This window comes from Pelobates fuscus, chromosome 1, assembly GCF_036172605.1.
Source record: "Pelobates fuscus isolate aPelFus1 chromosome 1, aPelFus1.pri, whole genome shotgun sequence".
NCBI lineage: Eukaryota > Metazoa > Chordata > Amphibia > Anura > Pelobatidae > Pelobates > Pelobates fuscus.
This window is the reverse complement of record NC_086317.1, coordinates 264,321,387-264,343,372: the sequence shown is the minus strand read 5'-3', so window position 1 is coordinate 264,343,372 and position 21,986 is coordinate 264,321,387. Positions and strand designations below refer to the sequence as shown.

The following is a 21,986-nucleotide window of genomic DNA, read 5'->3' as shown; positions in this document are numbered from 1 at the left end:
GGCGAGGTCACTTTCACCACAATAAGGAATGTCAGTGAAACAAGTTGGTCATTAACAAGTGTGTGATAAAAATGCAAACCGTATTCAAAGCTGAAAGCTTCATCGATTACAAAAGACAAAGTATATACCAACAATAACTAGTAAGTGAAGCCCCTTAAAACCTGCAGAAACCTTAGCATGAAACTTGTCCTTAAAGAGGTCAGGTGTGTCAGTGAGAAAGGTCTTCACCAATACAAACACGTTTGAAAAAGGATTATCCAGGCTTCTTGGGAGAATTTATTCAAATGTCTGGTTTTCACAAAGTCAAGGTGAGTATTATGCAAGGGGTCAGCTCTGGTATAGAGCCTGTTGGGTAGGTTACCAAGGCAATAGATTGGTGGGGCAAATTAGGACAAACAAATCAAATATAAACGCATAATAGGAACTGTTTGTGCATATATGGTTTAACACTAGTGGAATGCAGAAAATCATATAAACCACAATCCTTCATAATGATGAAAGCAGTATTGGCATAGAAATGAATGACTTGCAATGCCTGACTGGTTATCTTGGGTCTCTGTGCTAAACAGGAGGTTCGTATTTATTAACCATACTCTTATGGGAAGCTCTGTATATCTTTTTTTTTTTTTTTTTAATTCTTTATTTTTGTTGCGCAGGTGGTTACAGAAATATTGACGAACGCCACAACAGCGTATATGTACAAATCATCGAGTTAATAAACAGTGGCAGCGCTACATGCGCATTTTTAGATTTTTTGTTACAGGCTTATCTATACGCCATAGATGCATTCCTAGATGTGTATAAATGCTTAGTAATGGCGTGAGTGTATGTATAGTTTGAAACATAACTGGTTATACCTTTTCGCTTTAAACAAAACTAGTGGGTTGTTGCGTTGCTGCATAGTATGATCATATAGTAGTAATAACAGTAGTATGGTTTTCATATCATGAGGATAAACGAGTGAACAAGATATTATGCTAGCAAAGCTGTACTGTATATAAGGAGTAAACTTGAGAGCAAATCGAGCATACACAGAGTAGTGATACTGTATAAAACCGGCATTATAATCATGGATATTAAAGTCACTAGCTTAGTAGGGACTTCACTGATCTATGATCTGCGTCCAGTCAGCCAATTCCCAAGTCTGGGAAACAAAGATCTGGAACATGGGGGTTCATTAAGGCGATCTTGATTGCACTGGGTGTGAGTCCCTCTCCGGTTTGTTTTCTCCCCATGTTCTTTGGTGCTGTGGCGTGGTGTTTTGCTGAAGCCCTGGATAGGGACCGAGTGACTTGCTGGTCTGAGATGCCATGTTTGGGTGCGTGGCTGGGCCTGTGGAGTTGCCCGTTGGTCTCATACCTGCGTGGGTGAGATTGGGTGTGTGCGCCCAGTTTGCTCGGGACCTTTTTCCGCTGACTAGGTTGTCGGCTTTTGTTCGGCAGGCTGGCCACCCTGAAGGCTTGCAACGGGAGTCCGTAATGGCGGCGGCGTATCGCTGGACGGATCCACGAGGCGACCACCCTAGCTGCGTGAGAGTAGGTCAAACCCCTGTCATGAAGAGCCTTGCAGAAGCTTAGGCATAGTCGATTCAAAGACTCCAGGGAGGGAGAGTGTGGGTGGCCGTCTGTGGTCCCTCTTCTTGGCTTGTGCTGGGCGGCCATTTCGTATATGCTTCGATAGCTCGGCTAGTTAGGGCAAATTATCGTGTGTCGCTTGGTTCCAGGTGCGGATTAGGGTGGACCGGGATGACCCCCACCGGTCCGGGGGGGGGAAACAGGGCACTTATTACAGGCTTAGGAGGGCACTAGGTATCGCAGAGCGGGGGATCGGCCGCCTCAGCCGTCTGGCGCCACTGCTAGGCCTCACTCCCGGCACCCTCTGTGAAAGCTCCGTGCACCCGTGGGCGGCAGACCCGGGGCACCTCGGCTGGCTCCTGAGGTAAGTGCGATGCGTTTTTGCGGGTCCTGGCTGGCTGGAGTGCAATTATTCCGGCTCGGAATGAAGATTGGGCTCGGAGCTCGCACGAGGCACGTCCAGCCGCCATGAAGCTCAGGCCCCGCCCCCTGGAAGCTCTGTATATCTTAAAGGAAAATATGTGAAGACACAAATTTTTAAGTTTTGTAAGATGGACCAAAATGCAATTCAATGTTGAATGCAGGAGTTCTGTGAATCATCTTGTATTATTTATCAAGGCTCTTGTGTTATATTCATTGTGGTGTAGTATTTGTAAAACATTCATTGCCTGTCACTTCCTATCTCCTTTTGATAAACGTGAACTTGCAATTATACATATTTGCAATTTCCTTGAATCCACCCCACCCCTATTATGTTTTATGTAGCTTCAAAGCGTTGACCCCCTCTATTCTGTCTGTTCCATGATGTCTGTCCTGAGCTCAAATGTGCTGTCTCCAGTGAGTTGACTCGCTTGCCCACCTGCAATGCTGGCACCTCAGCATAAGACACATGGGACGTAAATATTGCAGTATGGGACTTACATTCTATCTGCCTTCTTTCAACAAAGCACATGATGAGGGCATATAAGTACTCAGATTGCCATGCTGCTTTTCCATGATAAAGGCAAATAAGTCACAGTTTAGATCCATTATTTGTTCCTACAATCTTCCTTTTCCTCTCCCTTAATGCAAGGGAGGGCTGTTACATTTGAAAATTTGAACCAGGCAGAGAGGGGCAGACTGTAGGCAAAAGATGTGCGTAAGTTTGCCCGAGTGTGTTTCATAAAGTGTTTAGTAGTAGGAAAAAATACAAACTAACTGAGATACAGTGACTTAAGCAGCCTTCTCTGTTGAAATTCCAACTGGGAGACAATTAGGGACTTCGGCAGCCAACTCTGTTGAAATTCCAGAGTAGCCATCTCCTCCGCCCGCAGTAGATTTCAAAGTCTCAGAGGATTCAAAAATGTGGTGGAAGCTGGTAAATACAATTGCAGTTTATCCATTCCTAACCCATGGGTTATTCCCAATAGAGTATTTGTGTCTTGAGGCTAATGTAAATAAAAATAAAAAAACAGGTTTTTCAGAGAGCCAAATAATGGGGAAAAATGCCATTGCTCTGCAGAGATATGTCTGATCAACAAGGCATTACAACATGGATGCAGCATAACGGGTCATGTAGGATTATTTTGGGATACTCCGTCCATCCATATTTCTGTCCTGCTGTCCTGGGTTGGTTTTATGGAATTCTCTATTATATTAAAAATGCACATGCAGTCAATCCAAAACATTATCTGTGCATCATGTTTTAATAAGCAGATGTAACTTATAATGTGGCTACCGTTTATATGTTCTATATGCATTATTTCGTTTATATATGGGGTCGTTGAACACCCTCAAGTTATGTGGCTTGTGGAATGTGATAATCCACCTTGAATATCAGAAATTCTTATTTTATATTTCAGACATTACCAGCCAAGAGATTTTTCAGATACATCATTGTATAGGCTTTGGTAAAAAGTCATCATCAATATTATGTTCCCTCCTCCTAGAGTGATTTATTTAGCCAGATATGTGAAATGGTCATTCACTATCCTATCAATACTGACGATTTCAGACGATTCACTGCTACCACATAAAGAAGTATTGGGAGGCTAGTGAACATGCACAGCAGTCTCTATCCTGTGCCTATCAACATTTCCTCATAGAGATGTACTAACTCAATGCCAAATGCACTAAAGGTGTCATTAGGCCTCAGTGCCTTCAGGGACAATCTATATTCCCCAGAATCACTACATCAAGCTGTAGTGCTTCTGGTGCCTAGAGTGTCCCTTTAAAACAAACAAATGGTTTGTCAGACTCTTTTAAACCTGCATTGTCACTTTTTCCCCCCTCCCTTCTATTGGCAATGTCTGTTTTAGTGTTGAGTTGTGCAGTGAAAGAGACTTAAATTTGATGTAATTCCAGGGGACTTGCCTTCCTCCTTATATAATGGTTGGTGTCATCCATTCTGTGTTTGTATGCAGACTTTTCTCATGATTCTTTGCATGTTTTTTAACTGTGTAATGGAATAATGGGAAATTTTGAAATTATCATTATATAGCAGAATGTACAAGGACAATCTTGCATTCAATACAAATCCAAAAATAGAAACTAAAGCTTTTTGGTTTCTATTAGGATGTGCTATTAACTCTGAAGTGACAGTCTTTTAAACACATCCATGCAAACCGATTTGCTGCCTTGTTTGGACTCTTTACCTTATAAGTCCAGCATTATTCATTGCACGTTAACCTTTTATATTAAAAGAAGATTTGTTCTAATCACCAGGAGGAAGCACCTAAACAAGAAAATCAATATACTTGTATTTAATTGAATTCTGCTGTGCGAGAAACGTTATTCTATAGCAATTCCATAGTGTGAATTATTTGTAACCTTTGCAGCGGAGACTTATGGTGACATTTCTGGGTTGTATTTTCTTCCCTCTATCTTTCCATTTCATCTTACCGTAATTTGTTTATATCCAATAATCTAATTGTATTTTTTAGCTGTACCAGTTAGGTTTCCACAAGACATTGTTCATTAACTTGTGTAGTTAAAAGATTGTTTGTATACTGATGTATGTATGTTTTTCCTCTAAATTATCTTAATTCACAAAGGACCACGCTGGTTAATATAACCACTTAATCTGCATGAAGTTGCTATGGTGCGAGTTGATCCTAGGCTTCGGGTTACCTGGAGGCCTTGAACCATTAAGTGATGGTTAGTTCCATAGTCTTCTTGCTGAGGCCCAATCATTCAGAAGCATTGGACACTGAGTGGAAGTTTAGGGGCATTTAGGAAGCATCAGACTGAGAGCCACTGATAGACTGAGCATGCGCTGATTCTGTAGCTCCCCATTGGAGAAAAATTATGAAGATATGTATTCTCTTCCTCAGAGGGGAGCTTCTGATATCAGTATTTAGTACATTGACTGAGAGTGATCAGCGACACTGTCAACCAATGTGCTAGGCTGTCACTGCAGGGTTTAGTCTTTGAGCGTGAGCAAAAGCTACTGCTTAACAGCTTTTGGCTGATGTAATGGAGGCATGGAGCAGAACACAATAGTTCTTAAACATTTTGACTACTTACAATGGAATGTGTCTAGGAGCTTCTGAAACCATAACAACTACAGCACGCTATAGTGGTTGTAGCACTTGGATTATCTCTTTAAAGGGATATTATAATAGTGAGATTTTCTAACAATAAGTTATAGGGTTGTTGTGCTTTAAATGTGTCTTTAAAACTTTGTAAATTAACATACTAAGACGTTTCTCTTATCCTTTTGTGAATAGATTACAACAATGACCGATACAATATTTGGTAGTGGAACTGATAAGTGGGTTTGTCCTAATGATCGACAGTTAGCGCTACGAGCCAAGTAAGTACATGATTAGTTTATTTCTTGTTTGTTACATTATGTTTATAAGACTTTATCATTGTTTAACGGGACATTAGAAATGTAATATCTACAGTTTCCTAGAGTGGCTATAATGCAGTTAATCATACTGCTAGTTTTTATCCAGGGCGGTCTTTAACGTTCGGCTAATGAGGCAGATTGTCAAAGGGCAGCATAGGTCCCGGCGGGCGCGTATCGCTATAGCGGTATTCCCACAAACTAAGGGTAATACTGCCAAACACTCACCAGAGGTGACCTCTCCTCTCTCAGCAGCCGACTCAGTATCATTAAGGGCGACGCCCGCTGCTGCTGTGAAAAATAAAGGGTTTCCTGTTTAACCCTTAAAGGGCCAGATCAATTAATTTAATATGGGTGTGTTACACACATAAACTTGATCACATGTTTCCCTACAGCCTATCAGGAAATGCCTTTAGCTATTTAAACCTAGTTTGTCAATTTATTGGTGCCCTGTTATGGTTTCCAGTTGGTTATCCAAGAGTGCGGTCCTTGTATTGATGTCTTGTGTATCTGACCTTGGCTTCCCTTATTGACTATCCAATCTCTGTATTCCTTGACTTTTGGCTTGGCTCCTGACTATTCTGATATTTCCATTTCTTGACCTTTGGCTTGTTTATCAATTGTGTTATACCTTTGTCTTTTTATGTTAAATCAGGCCATTCTAAGGTCCGGTAATACGTTTTAGGTATTTGCTTTAAATCTACTTAAGTTCTGCGTGTTGGGCATCTACAGAAATCCTGACACAGATGCCCTGTTACTCCTGGTGGGTCCCGAAACAGCTGCACCGTGGGCACTGCTGGCCTCAACCATTTTTCCCCTCCTTGGCTGGTAACCCACACACAAAGGAGGCCCACAGGGTGGCCCGTGCACTTTAACAGTGCGACCGGGCCCTTTGCTTTTCAGAAGTCACCTGGGAGGAAGTGACGGCTGTGCGTCACTTCCTCCCGCTAAGACAGGAGCGAGAAGAGTAGGCAGAGTGGAAGGGCGCTGGCTGTGCGAGCCAGACCCCAACACCTTCAGCCACCAGCAAGAAAGCCAGCCTCCAAGGTAGGAAACTGGAGGGTGGGTTTAAAAATGTGAATCGTGTGTGTCTGTATATCTGTGTTGGTGTTAGTATGTTTGTGTGTGTGTGTGTGTGTGTGTCAGTTTGTCTGTCTCTATGTGCCAGTATATCTGTTAATGTGTATCTGTATGTTGTCTTTCGTGTTTCGGTGTATCGATGTGTATTTGCATGTGTCAGGTTGTGTGTGTGTGTGTATCTACATGTGTGCCACTGTGTATATCTGTGTGTGTGTGTGTGTGTATATATGTGTGTGTGTGTGTGTGTGTGTGTGTGTGTGTATATGTGCATACATCTCAGCATTCACACAAATACACCCCTGCATTCAAACTTCAACACTACATACAAACACACGTCTGTGTTACACACCAAAATTATATGTAAATACACCCCTGCATTCAAAAACCAACACTACACATAAATACATGCCTGTAGTCACGCCAACACCACATACAAACATATTCCATACAAAAATCTGTTTACACACAAGTGCTAAATACAAACCTGCAAACATGGGTAAATGGTAGAGCCCCAGCTGTCAATGCATTTCTGGAGTTGCACGACAGATGGGGATCAATCACCTGTGCGATAGGGAGGCCCAAAAAATTTCTTGCACCTCTCTACTTTAGGTCCGCCGGTGCGTTGGGGTGGAGGGCGTGATTGCACGCCTGCAGAGGGAGGACAGGGACCAAGGGGCCCAAGCAAATGCTTTGCCCAGGGTCCAGTCAATGTTCTAGACTGCCATGTTTTTATCAAATTTTTATGCAGCTGTTTGACCAAAAACAAAGGTTGTCCAAGTGCCTACAGCATGACTTCTTGCTGCTCTTCTGCTAAACTTTTTTTTTGAGGGGTGTGTGTGTGTGTGTGTGTGTGTGTGTGTGCTGGGTGGTTGGAGGAAGGGGGGGGGGGTGGGGTGGGTGGGAGGCTAGTACAGTATTATCTGGGTATTTAAAATAAATAAAAAGTAATCTGATAAAAACAAAACATTTGCGTCAGAAGTTGTGCTTTTTTAAAATTTTTGCCCAGAATTATAGAGTACATTTTACAGCTGAAGCTGGCCCAGGGCACCTTTTTGTACATGCCAGTATTTGCACATAATACAAGGATTCATGAATGTGCACAGTGTGAGAACCTTCAAGGCTTTAACCCCTTAAGGACCAAACGTCTGTAATAAAAGGGAATCAAGACATGTCACACATTTCATGTGTCCTTAAGGGGTTAAAGGATTACTATAGTGTCAGGAAAACTATAGTGTCAGGCGCTGGTGACCTCTCCTACCCCGCTGACATCAGCCCCGCGTGCGCATTCAAACGGTCCATAGGAAAGCATTTCTCAATGCTTTCCTATGGACGTTCTGCACGCTGAATGCGATTTTCACATCAAGCGTTGCAGAAGCGCCTCTAGCGGCTGTCAGGAAGACAGCCACTAGAGGCTGGATTAACACTGAAATGTAAACATAGCAGTTTCTCTAAAACTATGTTTACACCTGAAGGGTTAAAACCTAGGGGACCTGGCACCTAGACAACTTCATTGAGCTGAAGTGGTCTGGGTGACTATAGTGTCCCTTTAAGTCAGATAAGGAACACCTCTGACAAAAGTGGACTTAAAGAAAGACTCCAAACATGCTCAGCTGGTGGCAATCACTCAATGAGTTAATCCCTAAATCCTCTTACAACATGGGCATTGCCAGTGCACTCCCGGCACCATAACCACTGTAGTGGTTATGGTGCTTGGAGTGTTCCTTTAAATATTTTTTTGCTGGGGGTGAGGGGGGTGGATCTTGGGTGAGTCACCATCCTTTTCACCCAGTACTTAACCCCTGCTTTTTATGTAGCCATTTAATCGCCAATCTCTGCTAAAAATTGCAGTAAAATTGTGTTTTTTCTCTATTTTGGCATTTACTGTTAATGCCTAGCTAGTCTAACACCAAATTCCCCACTAACTTCCACCCACTCCAGCTAGCTAAATCTATAATTTTAAAATATTTTAATGAATTAAATAAATTGAACCTCTGTGGGTTAAAAAAAAATAAATTAAAAGTTAACCCACTATGATCTGTATTCTGATCACTGTAGTTGGTGATCAAATGGCAGGGAAGGGGTTAATTTTAATAAAGATGGGTAAAAGAGGGAGTTGGATTTAACTTTATTTTTTGTTGTAGGGAGTAGCAGATCAGCACTGATCCGTCTCCCTGGACTTCACACTGAACGCGGAAGAGCAGGTAGGCGGATCAGGAGTCCCTGCAGCACACGTGCTCTCTCTGACAGGCTGTCAGAGCGACCACAGCTGCAGGGACGGCGCAATCTGGGGTTAACTTTAGTAAATGGCAGAAATTTTTTAGTCATGCTTCCTTAATGGTAGGGCAAGCATGACAGAAAATGTATGTCTTGCATCGCGAATGGGTTAATATTTTATATATATACATATATATATATATATATATATATATGCACAACATTAAGTGTGAACAAAATATTAAACAGACAAAGCATATTTTTCACATTTGTGCTTGTATTTACTTTTACACATCCAGTACAACTAATTAAAAATAACTCAAAATAGATTCACATGTCCTCTATTGTTAAATGTTGTTTACAAGTGGAATAGTCATGCAATCATATATAACACTCAAACATGTGGAATTTAAAGCTCCAACGGTCCCTCCCCCGAAAGTGGTGGACGGCTATAGCCTCCTTGAGGTCACTGCTCCCAACTAGGTACCAGTCAGAAATCCAGATCTGAGGTTCCAAAAAAGGAATTTTTATTGGTTTGACTGAAAATATTATAATAGTTAGAAAATAGAGGTCATATGTGTTTTGTTCCTGAAGAGGAACTTCCTCAGGGACCAGTAATAAAATCAATAAGTACAAACTGTATACAAAAATATGTAAGTCCCCCTTTTAAAAGGACTTGTGGGAGGGGGTATTTAGGCTGTATAATTTTTGTATACTGTTTATACCTATTGATTGTATTACTGGTCCCTAATATAATAATTAAAAAATGAACCATTTGTAATAAATATATAAAAAAAATATCAAATTATAAAAACAAACAAACAAAAAATGAGCAGGGGCAGGGTCTAATTAGCACAGGCTTGAACATGGTGGCGAGGCAAGATGCACATATCACTCCAGAACAAAGTTACAAGCAGTAGGATACCATTGAGAACAATCCATGTCAGGGGCGTCTATACATTCAGAAGCAATGGGGGAATCCCCGATCATATCATTTGGCTTTGCTTACTGGCTCCCATGCAGGTCTTTAGTTCCTGGTCTGTTGGACTCTTATATACCCTTGGTTGGGTAAGGGTAATATGAACTCTCGAAATATACCGTAGTGGGTAGAACTCTGGGTCATCCATTCAACTCTCTCACTGTTGATTCTGCAGGGATATGACACTGCTTAGGGTGTGAGCATTTTTGCAATGTTTTAATGTTTCATCTTAAACATTTTACTTATCCTTCTCAGTTCTCACCATGCAGCTAGCCTGGGGATTCCTGGGGACTATATCCAGAGGCGGCTCTTTAATTAGGCAATTTGGACAGCCACCTAAGGCCTTACACAGATTGGGGCCTCACAGCCACCTAAATCGCCTTAGAGCAGAGTGACTGTCTGGTCCTCGGACTATGAGCATGGGCCCGACATCAGGAGGGAGTCCGGTGGTGTGCTCCAGTCTGCCCAGAGAGCCAGCACCTCCAGTCTTACAGCTCCACCGGGTGCAGAGCTGCAGACTGTGAAGCCTCTCCTGACCTCAGCCAATCAGAGGTTTGCTAAAATACCATATGATAGATGTGATATCAGTTTTTACAGGTAGATTTGATGAGCATATGTCTCATTCTGGGGCATTGTAGCAGTTTGACTGTTCAAATTACCTCATAAATGGTTGTGAATGTAGACACCACGGGGTATGTCATAAGCTATATTCATAGCTTTATTGTACAACCATCCTAGCACTAATTTCTTTTTTGCATCTATGGCATCACTTTATTACAAGCTCGATGCAATTTAGTGGTTTATTTTGTAAATATCCATTGGTGTGGAACTGCTACATATGAGCAGTAAGACTGCCAGGACATCTTATACACCTAAACTGCTTCAATAAGCTAAAGCTGTGTTTTGTGCTTAGAGTATTTGTTTAGATATGACAAGCTTAAAAACATTGTTAAATATTTTTTTCCAAAAAACTTGGGCTGTGCATTGAATTAAACCTTTTGGCTTTCTTTTGTAGGTTGCAGGCGGGATGGTCAGTACATACATTTCAGACAGACAAGCAAAGGAAAAACCAGAATCTTGACCAAAATGAAGTGGATGCAATCCTTCAAGTTATCAGACGTGCTGAAAAAGTGGATGCTTTGGAACAGCAGAGAATTGGGTAAGGGTAATAACCCTCCAAGTGCATCGTTAATTTTACTCTGTGGGAAAGGCTTGTTTTTTATGGTCATTCTGTAAATTTAAGGACATCATTTTAAAGTTTGACTGCCACTTTCAGATTTCGTGGTATCAGGGTTATTCACTAAAATAAGATTTCAAAGTAAATTCAAAAATAATTTCACGTTTAAGGCCATAGTAGCTGACTTAGATGATTTTCAGTTCATCTATTTTATAATAAAACCATAGTTTGCTAGGTTCCCTGATGTGTTATTGAAGAATTTAGGGTAGACCAAAAAGTAAAGATTTGTCTTTCTTCCAGATACACTTTACATGATGAAAAGCAGACAGCAAACAACGCGTTGATTGAAAATCCCTTAATCTAACTAAGACAGAAAATAACAAATGGAAAAGAAAGTTGTGCCTTAGGCACTAAACAATAAACAACCTAGTGATAGAGACCAAAAATTGTCTGTAGTGGAGGTCTTAAATCATTTTTTTTCCCCTTACGTGCATGAATTCTTGAAGGTGAACTTGGGAGGCCGGATCATGCATTACAATGGATTGTGTGATACTCTTAATGATTACAACAGTCCTTGGCAGGGCTGGTGCAAGGACTTTTGGGTATACAGGAAAATATGATTTTGTCTCCCCTCCCCCCGCTCCCCCCCGACCTTAAAAAAATAAAAAAAAAGCATCTTCATCTGTGTGCCTTTTAACCCACCTTTTTGTTTCTTATCTCCTTTTTTAAATGTCTTATATCCGCTATTTTTCCTCATTGTGTGTCTTACACCTCCCTTGTGTATCTCGTACAACCCTCCTTTGTGTGTCTTACTCCCCACAGCCCCGTTGTGTATTTTACTCTTTCCATCTCCTTTGTGTGTTTCTCTTTCACCCCATCCTGTCTATCTCTGTGTCTCTTTTTCCTCTTGACTTCCCTGTCCCTTAGTGTTCCTCCCCCACTTACCTGTCTCTTAGTGCCCCCCTCTCTTAGTGTTCTTTTTACCTTGCCTCCCCTGTCCCTTCGTGTTCCTCTCATCCCCAACCCCTCTTAGTGTTCAGCTCCTCATCTTTCCCTCAATTGCCCCTTTCCAGTACGTTTTTCATGTATCAGTGCGAAGACCTAGTTTATTCGGCTGGTATCTCCACCTAGTGGTTTTATGGTATTTGCTGTTTTATTCTGTATAATATGTAGCTTCCCTGCCGTCCTGTTTTCAGGTTTATTTATGATGTATCTACAATTGGTGCATCCCATGTAATACTACTCAATGCCTGACACTATGCATGTACTGTTTTTATTGGGTCAGGTTAATCTAACAATTAAACGCTGTATAATTTGGATTATTTTATCTCCCAGATTACACTGACGCTTGTGCAACTCCAGTTATACATGTATCGAATTACCACAGGTTCAGGCGTTCCGCCATTTGACATTCCCTGCTAATTACTTTTAATGTTGCATATTGTCATTTGTTATCATTAGACAATCACTGGTTCGCTATTGTCGCCTGTTTCTATGAGGTACAATTAAGTTTCGTCCACGTTTCAAACAACTGCCTCGACAAGGCCACGTTGTTACACGATGGGGTATCGAACCGACAAGCAAACGAACGTTCAGGTAATCGGTGGGAATAGCCTCGTTCGGGCTATTCCCGCCATACAACGCCTGTGCAAGTAATGACCTATATTTCATACGCTCAAACTCACGAACGTCCTAACTCATGAACGCTTGAACCTCACATACAACACGATTCGTATGAGACCGGCAATCAGGTTTCATTTCGGCAGACTATTTGGTTTTGGTAATTAATATCAATTATGTCTGTATATTTATGCGGAAATATGATCGTTGCAGGTACCACTCCCATAGTTTCTTTCACATTTGCACCTATTACATTGCAACCTTTATACAGTCAGTATAATTGGGATTTACATGGGCACTGTTGTCTGGGGATTTCAGCGTTTTCCTTAGCGATTTTGCATTTTTCCTGTAACTGTCAGTTTCACTGTTTTAGGCTGCAACCAACACTGGTGTGATACATTAATAACATGGTTTAAACAGGTCTTCAAATGTTTCTTTTTATTTGTTGTGGTCCTACATTGTAGGTAATTCCATTTGTGTTTAGATCACGGTTGACTCAGACTGATCAGTTGACAGTACAATTGCCTGTCTCAATTACAATTACGTAGGTTTCGCAATATTGATATAATAACTGAGGTTATCTGTTATTCAGCCGCTTCACATGTGGATAACCATTCTTTCACTGTTATTGGACTGCTTGTCCTATCACTCCCAGCTTTGGCTAGGGTAGTAATTTATGTAATACCCTTGTTGTGGGGACAACTCTGTAAGTTATACAATGCAGGCAAGACTTTAAGGTAAATATATTTTCATGTGTGTAATTTTTTTTTTTTTTTAATTCTTTATTTTTGTAGTGCGTAAGTTTAGGACATTCGCTTGTGAGGTACCCCAAAGGCAGTCCTCCAGCGTGTTAACAACAGATTAATATAGAGGTACATAGTAGGTCAAGCACTTTTTTTTTGTAAGGATTTTGACAGTGTATACTTGCATTGCTTAAGTGTTTCCCATGTGTGTAATTTTGAAGGATAAACAAACAAATGTTACATTAGGTTCACAATTACTATTGTTTCATATTGTCATCTGTTATCGGTAGACAATTACTGGTTCGCTATTGTCGCCTGTTTCTATCAGGTATGAATGTGTTTTCGTTCACATTCCCAACAATTGTTACACAATTGGCCGTTAGTCGATCGATTATCTCCTGTTTCTACCAGGTTAATTACATTTTTGTTCACATTCCAAACAACTGCCTCTACTAGGCCACGTTGTTACACGATTGGGTATTGGGGTACGGGGGCTTGATTCCTGCCTTGCCACGGCCACACTCGACAACTTTTCATTCGTACTCGCTACCCGTAACAATCGTTTTGTTACTCACTACCTTACTCATTTCACCCTCCTCTCTCTGTAAGGTACTACAACGTTTTCTTGGCACATCGCCTTCATACATCTCCTTTCACGGTTGTATAGTAGCCATCACGAGAATCTTCAGCACCCTCAGGGTCTATCGCTACTGTACTTTCAGCTATATCTCCATAGAACTGCACTACACTGCACATTATTTTCCTTCCCTTGACTTCAGTTCCTTTTCTCTTCTTTCTTCCTCCTTTCACTCCCTTCTTTTCCTCTGTCTCTGTCTGGGTATCTCCGGGTACCTATCATTGACCACAACTTGGGTTTACCAAGCACGTTACCCCCCCTTATCAAGCCCCCGTCCAGGGTCAGAGAACTGGCTATCTAGGGTTAGGAGCTGGCCTTAGCTGTACAACGTAGCTAGTCCTGCGAGGCCAACTCCCCGATCTCAACACAGAGATTTTCGCCCCTCGGCCCAAATCATAGTTAGAGCCTCGCATTCACCCACCTATCGGGTTTATAGTTAGGGCCTCACCTGACACGGCCACACGTTTTTGGATCTTTTACTGTCACCGAGAGGCCACCTCCCCGCCACCACGCCAGTGGCTCGAGCCCCACGCCCAAATCATAGGTAGAGCCTCTCACCAGCCGCTTGGCAACTAGCAGGGCCTCACTTGTCACGGGGTAGAGAGAGCTTTTCGCTTCGGCACTAGTTAGCCAGCCAGTTCTATATTGCTTAACCGTATTGTGGTTATTTGAGTTCATTTGTTGTCATGTTCTTTTTCAGGATGTCCTAAGAAGGCAACATCGGATGAGGGATTGCAGCATTTTCATATCTAGTAGGGTCAACTAACCAAGAGTCACTCAGTCTCGTACCTCACCCAACTCACAACACTCGAGCATAATCAGCATTTCAGCATCCCCTTTTCGGTCGCTCGGCTATTGGGGCTCGACACAATTTATCATCTAGAGCATTATTTGTTTACTCTAAGATACATATAACAGTCGTGACATTTTTCCAAGACTCAGTGGAGCATGACATCCACGGGCATACTGATCACCCTGTAGTCTTTTCTACATTTTTGCCTCCTTTTATTCAAACCTTCATACGCACACGATCGCACTATACCGAACTGACATACATGTTCTGAAAAGCCTTTCAAACCATACCCCATCTTAACATAAGATATCAAAAGATAAATAATTGGTTTATCACTCTACAGTAACGTACGTACACAGATGGGAATACAGGGCAGCATCAGACTCCCTAAACAGCATGCGCGCCACACAACCAGGACTTAAATCTATGTGCCTGCAACCATACAAGGGTTCTGGAACCCTACAACTCCACGATCACAACTAATCAGACTGGTAAATCATGTCTCCTCAAGGAAAACTTAAGAAGGTACAAACACTACATCGTGTCACGCCAACATTCAAACCAGACAATCAAGACACTTGACCTGCTAATCATTGCCTAACTACTTCTAATACGATTCTACATTCACACTCCTGTCATTAGAATAGGTAGGACCACTGGCTCCTATTTTTCACATCCTTTCTATAAGCACGGCATCCAGTAGCAGTACGCCGGTACAACAATTAGAGTCACTAGGTATCAGCTACATTATACAGGAACATTCCCAACGCATAAGTAGTAAGACAACGGATTTTATATGATAATTATAGTGCTATAAGTGTGTTTTCTGGCATTTCCTTTTGCCCTCTTTTACAGGCCTACCCCCTACGTCGGTTCCGGCACACCACACCGACTTAATTCCAATCACAAGGTATTTCACTATACGATATTAACCGACCACAAGTTTAAGGCCGTAAGGCCTGTATTTGTGGGAGGAGTTAAGCGTTCCATATAAACGCTACTCCCCCCTTCCTACCTGCCGTACGCACGCTGTTCACCCCACCCACCTCTCCCTCTTATACAATTCATTCAGGGAGGCCCTCTTTTACAGGCCTACCCCCTACGTCGGTTCCGGCACACCACACCGACTTAATTCCAATCACAAGGTATTTCACTATACGTTATTAACCGACCACAAATATATATATATATATATATATATATATATATATATATATATTTGTGTGAAGGGCTCATGATGGCAAAGAGAAATAAGACCTAATAAGTGTAGGATGGTATAAAAGTAGCAAGTCGGTTGTGGTGTGCCGAAACCGACGATGAGGTAGGCCTGAAAATAAAGAGGGCCCACCAAGAAGAAATGTAAGAAAAAGGAGTTGATAAAGAGGTGTGGGTGGGAGGGTGATGCAACGCTGACCTCGAAGGTATGGAGCCAGGTAAGGGGTGTCCCTTAAGTAGGGAAGGGGTGTGTCATACGCCCCTCCCACAAACACAGGCCAAAAGGCCTTACTACTTGTGTGAAGGGCTCATGATGGCAAAGAGAAATAAGACCTAATAAGTGTAGGATGGTATAAAAGTAGCAAGTCGGTTGTGGTGTGCCGAAACCGACGATGAGGTAGGCCTGAAAATAAAGAGGGCAAAAATAGAAATTTCAATATTTAATACAAACTACCAATATACATACTTTTAACAAGACATGTTCTGAAAAGCATTTCTTACTTCTTGTACAGGGTTAGGAATGTATCGTGTGTAAGCGGATGATTTTCAGCGCCCCAGTGTCTTGATAACATGAACCGGTATGTTAACACTGGAGGCTGTGGAGGCCGCTCCTATGTGGAAGGAGTGGCCTGAATAGTTAGCTGGCTTGAGTCCCAGCTGGGTTAGTAATGACCTAACGTGGGTCATGAAGTTGGTAGTAGTGAGAACTGAACCTCGTAGAACAAAAAGTGGTTGTGATGGTGGTGCCTTGAGACTCTCTGTATAAGAGTCCAGTATTTGGACGGGGCACCATCTGTTGTGAGTCGGATAGTATTTAACCTCTACGGGTGGAGCGTGTTGACTGTTTTTGGAATGAGGTAGTGTCAGGATATAATAGTCCATGTGTTTGGTTAAGTGCGAATGAAGCAGTAGGTGAGTGGATTGTGTTGTATTGATGGCGGTAAACTCTCTAGGTCTCAGAAACCCATAAAAAGCCACGTAAATAGCTGTTTTGATGACTAGAGTTGTGTTGAAGGAGAAGGGTTTTAGATCTAGTAGTTGTGACAATTTCTTAAGGATATGAAAATCTATAGGAAGCCTCTGTGCTGTATGCGGGGGTTCGGATCTTTGTATACCCCTAAGGATGTTCTTGATTGGTATGATGACATGAAACTTGAGTTGTTGGGTTGTAATGTCAGCATGTGATGTTGGATGCCTGTAAGATATAGTTTGATTGTGTTGTAAGAAAGTTTGAGTTTGATGTGGCAAAAAGAGGCAAAAACCTAAAAAGATGTCATGATGAATGGTTGTAATATGTTGTGTTCCAAAAGGAATCTTTTGAATAAACTGAAAGCTCTGTTGTAGGTTTTCCTGGTATTTGTAGATAGAGCTAGTTGGGACAAAGTTCTGCAATGTTGCATGATAACGTCTAGTCCATTATTAGCTGATGGAACAGTGGAGTGGCCGTGGCTGTGAGCGCGGCTGATGGGAGAAGTTGATGAAAGGCCTGGAATTTAAAACGAGACAAATTATCAGCTGCCTCGTTACAAATACCTGGAATATGAACACAATGCAAGAAAAAATTATGACATGCTGCCAACCAAGTGAGTTTCCTCAAAAATCTCATGATAGTAAGGGAGTTGGAGCGACCTGTTGTTAATAATGGAACAGGTTGCTTGGTTGTCTGAGTAACACCTTACTGATGAACCTGTCCATAGATGGCCCCATGCCACGGCAGCCGCCACGATGGGATATATCTCAAACAGAGCTGAGGTAGAGGAAAAACGCTCCAGGTCCTGAACCTCTGAAGGCCAGCTGCCCCAAAGCCATTTGTTCCCAAAAATCGCTGCAAAACCTGTGGTAGACGCCGCGTCTGACCAAACGGTAGGAGAGGTGTCAGACAATGGAGGGAGGAACATGCTTTTACCATTCCAGGTGGTTAAAAAGTTTCTCCACATGAGTAGGTCTGCCGTGGCTTGGGTATCTAGAGATAATCTGTGTGCATCATGTAGAAACAGTGGGAACAAGCTGAGGACACGTGAGATGAAAGCACGGCTTTGAGGTATAATACGCATGGCAAAATTGAGTGACCACAGTAAAGATTGTAATTCTTTGCGGTTACAAGTGCGTAGTCATATATAAAGATTGATGTTTGTCAGGATGTTTTCTACCTTAGTGCGTGGCAGGCTAGCTTGCATGTTGGCCGAGTCTAGCATGATGCCCAGAAATGTGATGATGGTATCTGGGCCTTCGGTCTGGTAGGGGAGACTGGGACCCCCAACTGGTTGAATAGGTTGACGGTTTCTTTGAGGCTACTGGGAGGGGAAGAATTCTCCTCGACCAGTAGGAAATCGTCCAGATAATGTATGACTGTAGGGCATCTGGCTATATTGAGTAGTAACCAGCATAGGGTTTCGGCAAATGTGTCAATTATGGCTGGACTATTTTTAGAACCAAAAGTTAGTCGTGAGAAAAAGTAGTAGTTCCCTGCCCATTTGATGCCATGTAGGTGCCACAGTGTGGGGTGGATTGGTAGTAGTTTGAAAGCATTCGTTATGTCAGTCTTGCTGAGCCATGCACCAACTCCTGCCTGTATGATAGCCGTAATGGCGTGATCTATGGTGGAATATTGCAGGGAGAATTCCTCCGATGGTATTAGGGAGTTAAGACTAGGAGTGGTAGAGGTGTGTGGTGCCGATAAATCGATAATAAGTCTCTGCTTGTTGGAAGATTTCCCTGTGACAACCCCGATAGGGTTTGTCCTCCATGTAGTGAAAGGAGGGGATAGAAAAGGTCCTAATAAGAAACCTTCTGTGACTTCTTTTAGCTATGAGTGTGTCGACAGCTGTAGGGTTGTGTTGGGCGGATTGTAGATTTGGACATTCCAGGATTCCTGAAGGCATATGTATGATACCCGTGTGGAATCCTTCTGATAGACCAGAGATTATGAAATCTACTAAATGTGTAGATGGATGCTGTGACAGAAATGTCGCAAGTAGGGATATGTTTATAGACGTTAGGTATTGTTTAGGATACATTTTATTGGGACACATGATTTTAGCATGTGCCCTAAAACATTTTGAGCATATATGCAATAAACGACAACCGCTGTAATTACATGATCCAACATTAAAGTTATTACATATCTGGGATATTCCCAGAAACTTTATAGGCCTTCCCAGTTTGTCTTTAGATATTTTCTCCATAGGACCAGCGGAGCTAGGTACTTGCAAGTGGGTATGCTCGTTAGCAGTGGTGGGACAAAAATTTGCGGAATGAGACATGGAGGAGCAGTATGCACAAGCTGGCGTCCTTAGACCTGCAAAGTGTCTGCAGAAAATCACTGTGTCAATCTTGCTCCAGTTGGACCTTGTCCCGTACTGTGAGAAGGCGCCTGACACTTTTGCAGAAAAAGATCTATGGTAATCGTGGAATGCCGATCCACCATATTTATTGCCCAGGTCCACCAGCCTGTGCATATACATGTCAAATTCCTCACGCCTGTGTGGGTAAACGGCACATATGACATCCCGGTAGATGCCAAAGGCCAACACAAATTCCGGGATGGTGAGTTTCCTATTTAGGCGTGCATCCCTGGACTTGACCACCACAGAAATATCCTCATACGCATAAGTTTTATGCTTCACCACATCCTGGGAGGCAATTAGTAGTGAAGCTAAGTTGACATCTTTACCTTCCAGAATGTCTTTCTTAAGGTGCTCAGGTATCATATGGGCAGGGTTAACCTCCTGCTCGTCGGAGGTGGTGGCTGGAGAAACTAGTGGCAACTCGACCATTGGCGGAGGGGTCGCAGTGGCTGACCCAGCCATGGTAAGGGCTGTGGTGACCGATTCCAGTTTCTCCAGCCTGAGTTGACCCTGCCCATGGATGACATGAGGGATGTTAGCATGCCGTGTATATCTGTCGGGTTAGACTGGCTATTCCCTTCCCCTGCATCAGTGTTATCAGTTGAGGCGTGCAATAATTTGTACAGTTCCGCTTTCCTGGCAGTAGCGGGGAAAGGAATATGACGCCTCCTGAGTTCGCCGGTTATGCGAGGGATTGTCCATGACCTGAATGATGCCGGACTAGCCATGTCTTCTCCCGGTGATGGGGTATTTGGTCTAGCCGGAGTGCTCGGGATGGAGAAATCCTCTACCCCTTCTTGAGACATACTAGATGAGAAAATATATCGTTAGTGTGTTGAACCCCAGGGGATGTACTGGCGGGCTAACTAAGCCGTGAGGCGAAAAATTAATCTTGTTCTTTGGTGACAGGTGAGGCCCTGCTAGTTGCCAAGTGGCTATGAGAGGCTCTATCTATGCGTTGGCGCGAGGGGTTATTGAGGCCGCCCGACGTAGCGGCAGGAGTTCGTAGGCCTCTCGGTGACAATAAAAGAAAAACAGGGGAAGGGAGTGACAGGTGACGCCCTCTCTATAATTTTGCGAGGCGGCTAACTCACGTGTGGCCCGGGGGGCGTTACCTCCGAAACGTTGAGGCGGGGTGTTGGCCTCGCGGACCACTAATCGATAGGCAAAAGCCCAGAGGGGAGATACCTATTTGGGCCTATAACCCCTACCATTTGCCAGTACTCTAAGTCCTATGTTGAGATGGAACCGTATGTGATATACGGTGTGAGCAGGCTTAACGTACCTGATAGTATGCAAGTGATTGATAAGCGACAGGTATATGAGAAAAAACCTGGAAAACTAGAGGTTGGAAACAAGATACGCAAAGTGTGAGATTTGGATCCTTGATACCAAAGACTAAACACTGTAGTGCGTTGATATATACATATGTAAGGGAAATATATATGAATGGGTATGTGTAATTTGTCTCTATGCTAGTGTTTGCTAGTGTTAGTAGCCTAATGTGGTGTAGTATGTGATCATGTAGTTTAATTTAGGGTGTTAAATATAACTTCTACAGAAGTATGTAAGAAGAAGAAAGTAATCATGTAATTTTATTATAAAATACCGAAATATTGACGTATGAGTGGTTGAATCAAGGCGTGCGATTTAACCCGAAAGTTCATGAAATATAATACGACCGAGTTCTTGTGTATGTAATTTGAGTACATAAAGAAAAGTCAGCATATGACACGTGCCATGTAATGAAAAGTGTACATGGTGTGTTTAAACAGGGAGGGAAAAGAAAAAAAAAAAAAGTTTGTTTAAAACAAATTTCCTAAGTGCAAATGGAAGGCACACAAAAAGTAAAGTTGTTCAAGCAAAACTCTGTATATGTATACCAGGATAATATATCATGAACTAATAATACATGAGCCCTAACCTAGGTATAATTAATGTGACAGCATAAATTATGAAATACATGCTATAATCGTTATATGTATATAAAACAGACTGGTATTTAATGAACTATAATCTGCATTAAAAATGAATAATCCTACTATCAGGTACTAAAAAACTTATCATATAGAAACAAACTGAAATAAAGGAGGGAAAAAGTAAAGCATAAGAATGCTACATACTTAGTACTTGGTTTCCGGAAACCAGAGGGTTAATTTGCCTGAGACTTTGGCCGTAAAGCGTGTGGCCGTAAAGTAAGGCTGAAAATTATTGCGACGCCGTGGGAAGTGATCCGGGCGACGGACTTACGTTTGAGAAGTCCTGAGGACTCGATCAGCGAAGAAGACCGGGTTTTTTGTGCGTGGCTGGCCGTGGAAAGACCTGTAAGGAGTTCCTGGACACAGCTGACACCGAAGAAAAACGCGGAGTTTCCGAAAGCAAGATGGCGCCGTCTGTGAACCGGAAGTGGATTCAGGATGCAACGCTGACCTCGAAGGTATGGAGCCAGGTAAGGGGTGTCCCTTAAGTAGGGAAGGGGTGTGTCATACGCCCCTCCCACAAACACAGGCCAAAAGGCCTTACTACATATATATATATATATATCTATCTCACCAATGCCATGAATGAAAACCAAACAAAAAATTCTAAACCGCAATACAATTCATCCATCTTTGCTCAGTAAGAGCTCGACACAGACTAAGCTCTTATAGTGGAAACACCCTCATAAAGACTTTGCAATGCTATGTCATCTATTACATTGTCACATGCAATGTATCCGTAAGAGCCATTCAGAGTGCTCTGACAGCCAAGTCTCACTAGGAGGACCTAGTGACCAAG

At 42.4% G+C, this 21,986-nt stretch overlaps 1 protein-coding gene across 8 annotated transcripts in view; it reads left to right on the top strand.

The window, feature by feature from the left end:
- Nucleotides 1-21,986, top strand: part of RPH3AL (rabphilin 3A like (without C2 domains)) — a 320,103-nt gene that overhangs the window by 88,422 nt on the left and 209,695 nt on the right. For all 8 annotated transcript variants that reach the window (XM_063457029.1, XM_063457012.1, XM_063457059.1 and 5 more), the window contains exons 2-3: nucleotides 5,282-5,367; nucleotides 10,692-10,835. In XM_063457029.1, coding sequence (XP_063313099.1) covers nucleotides 5,291-5,367; nucleotides 10,692-10,835 — 221 coding nt within the window. In that variant the 5' untranslated portion in view covers nucleotides 5,282-5,290. The remainder of the gene's footprint in view (nucleotides 1-5,281; nucleotides 5,368-10,691; nucleotides 10,836-21,986) is intronic.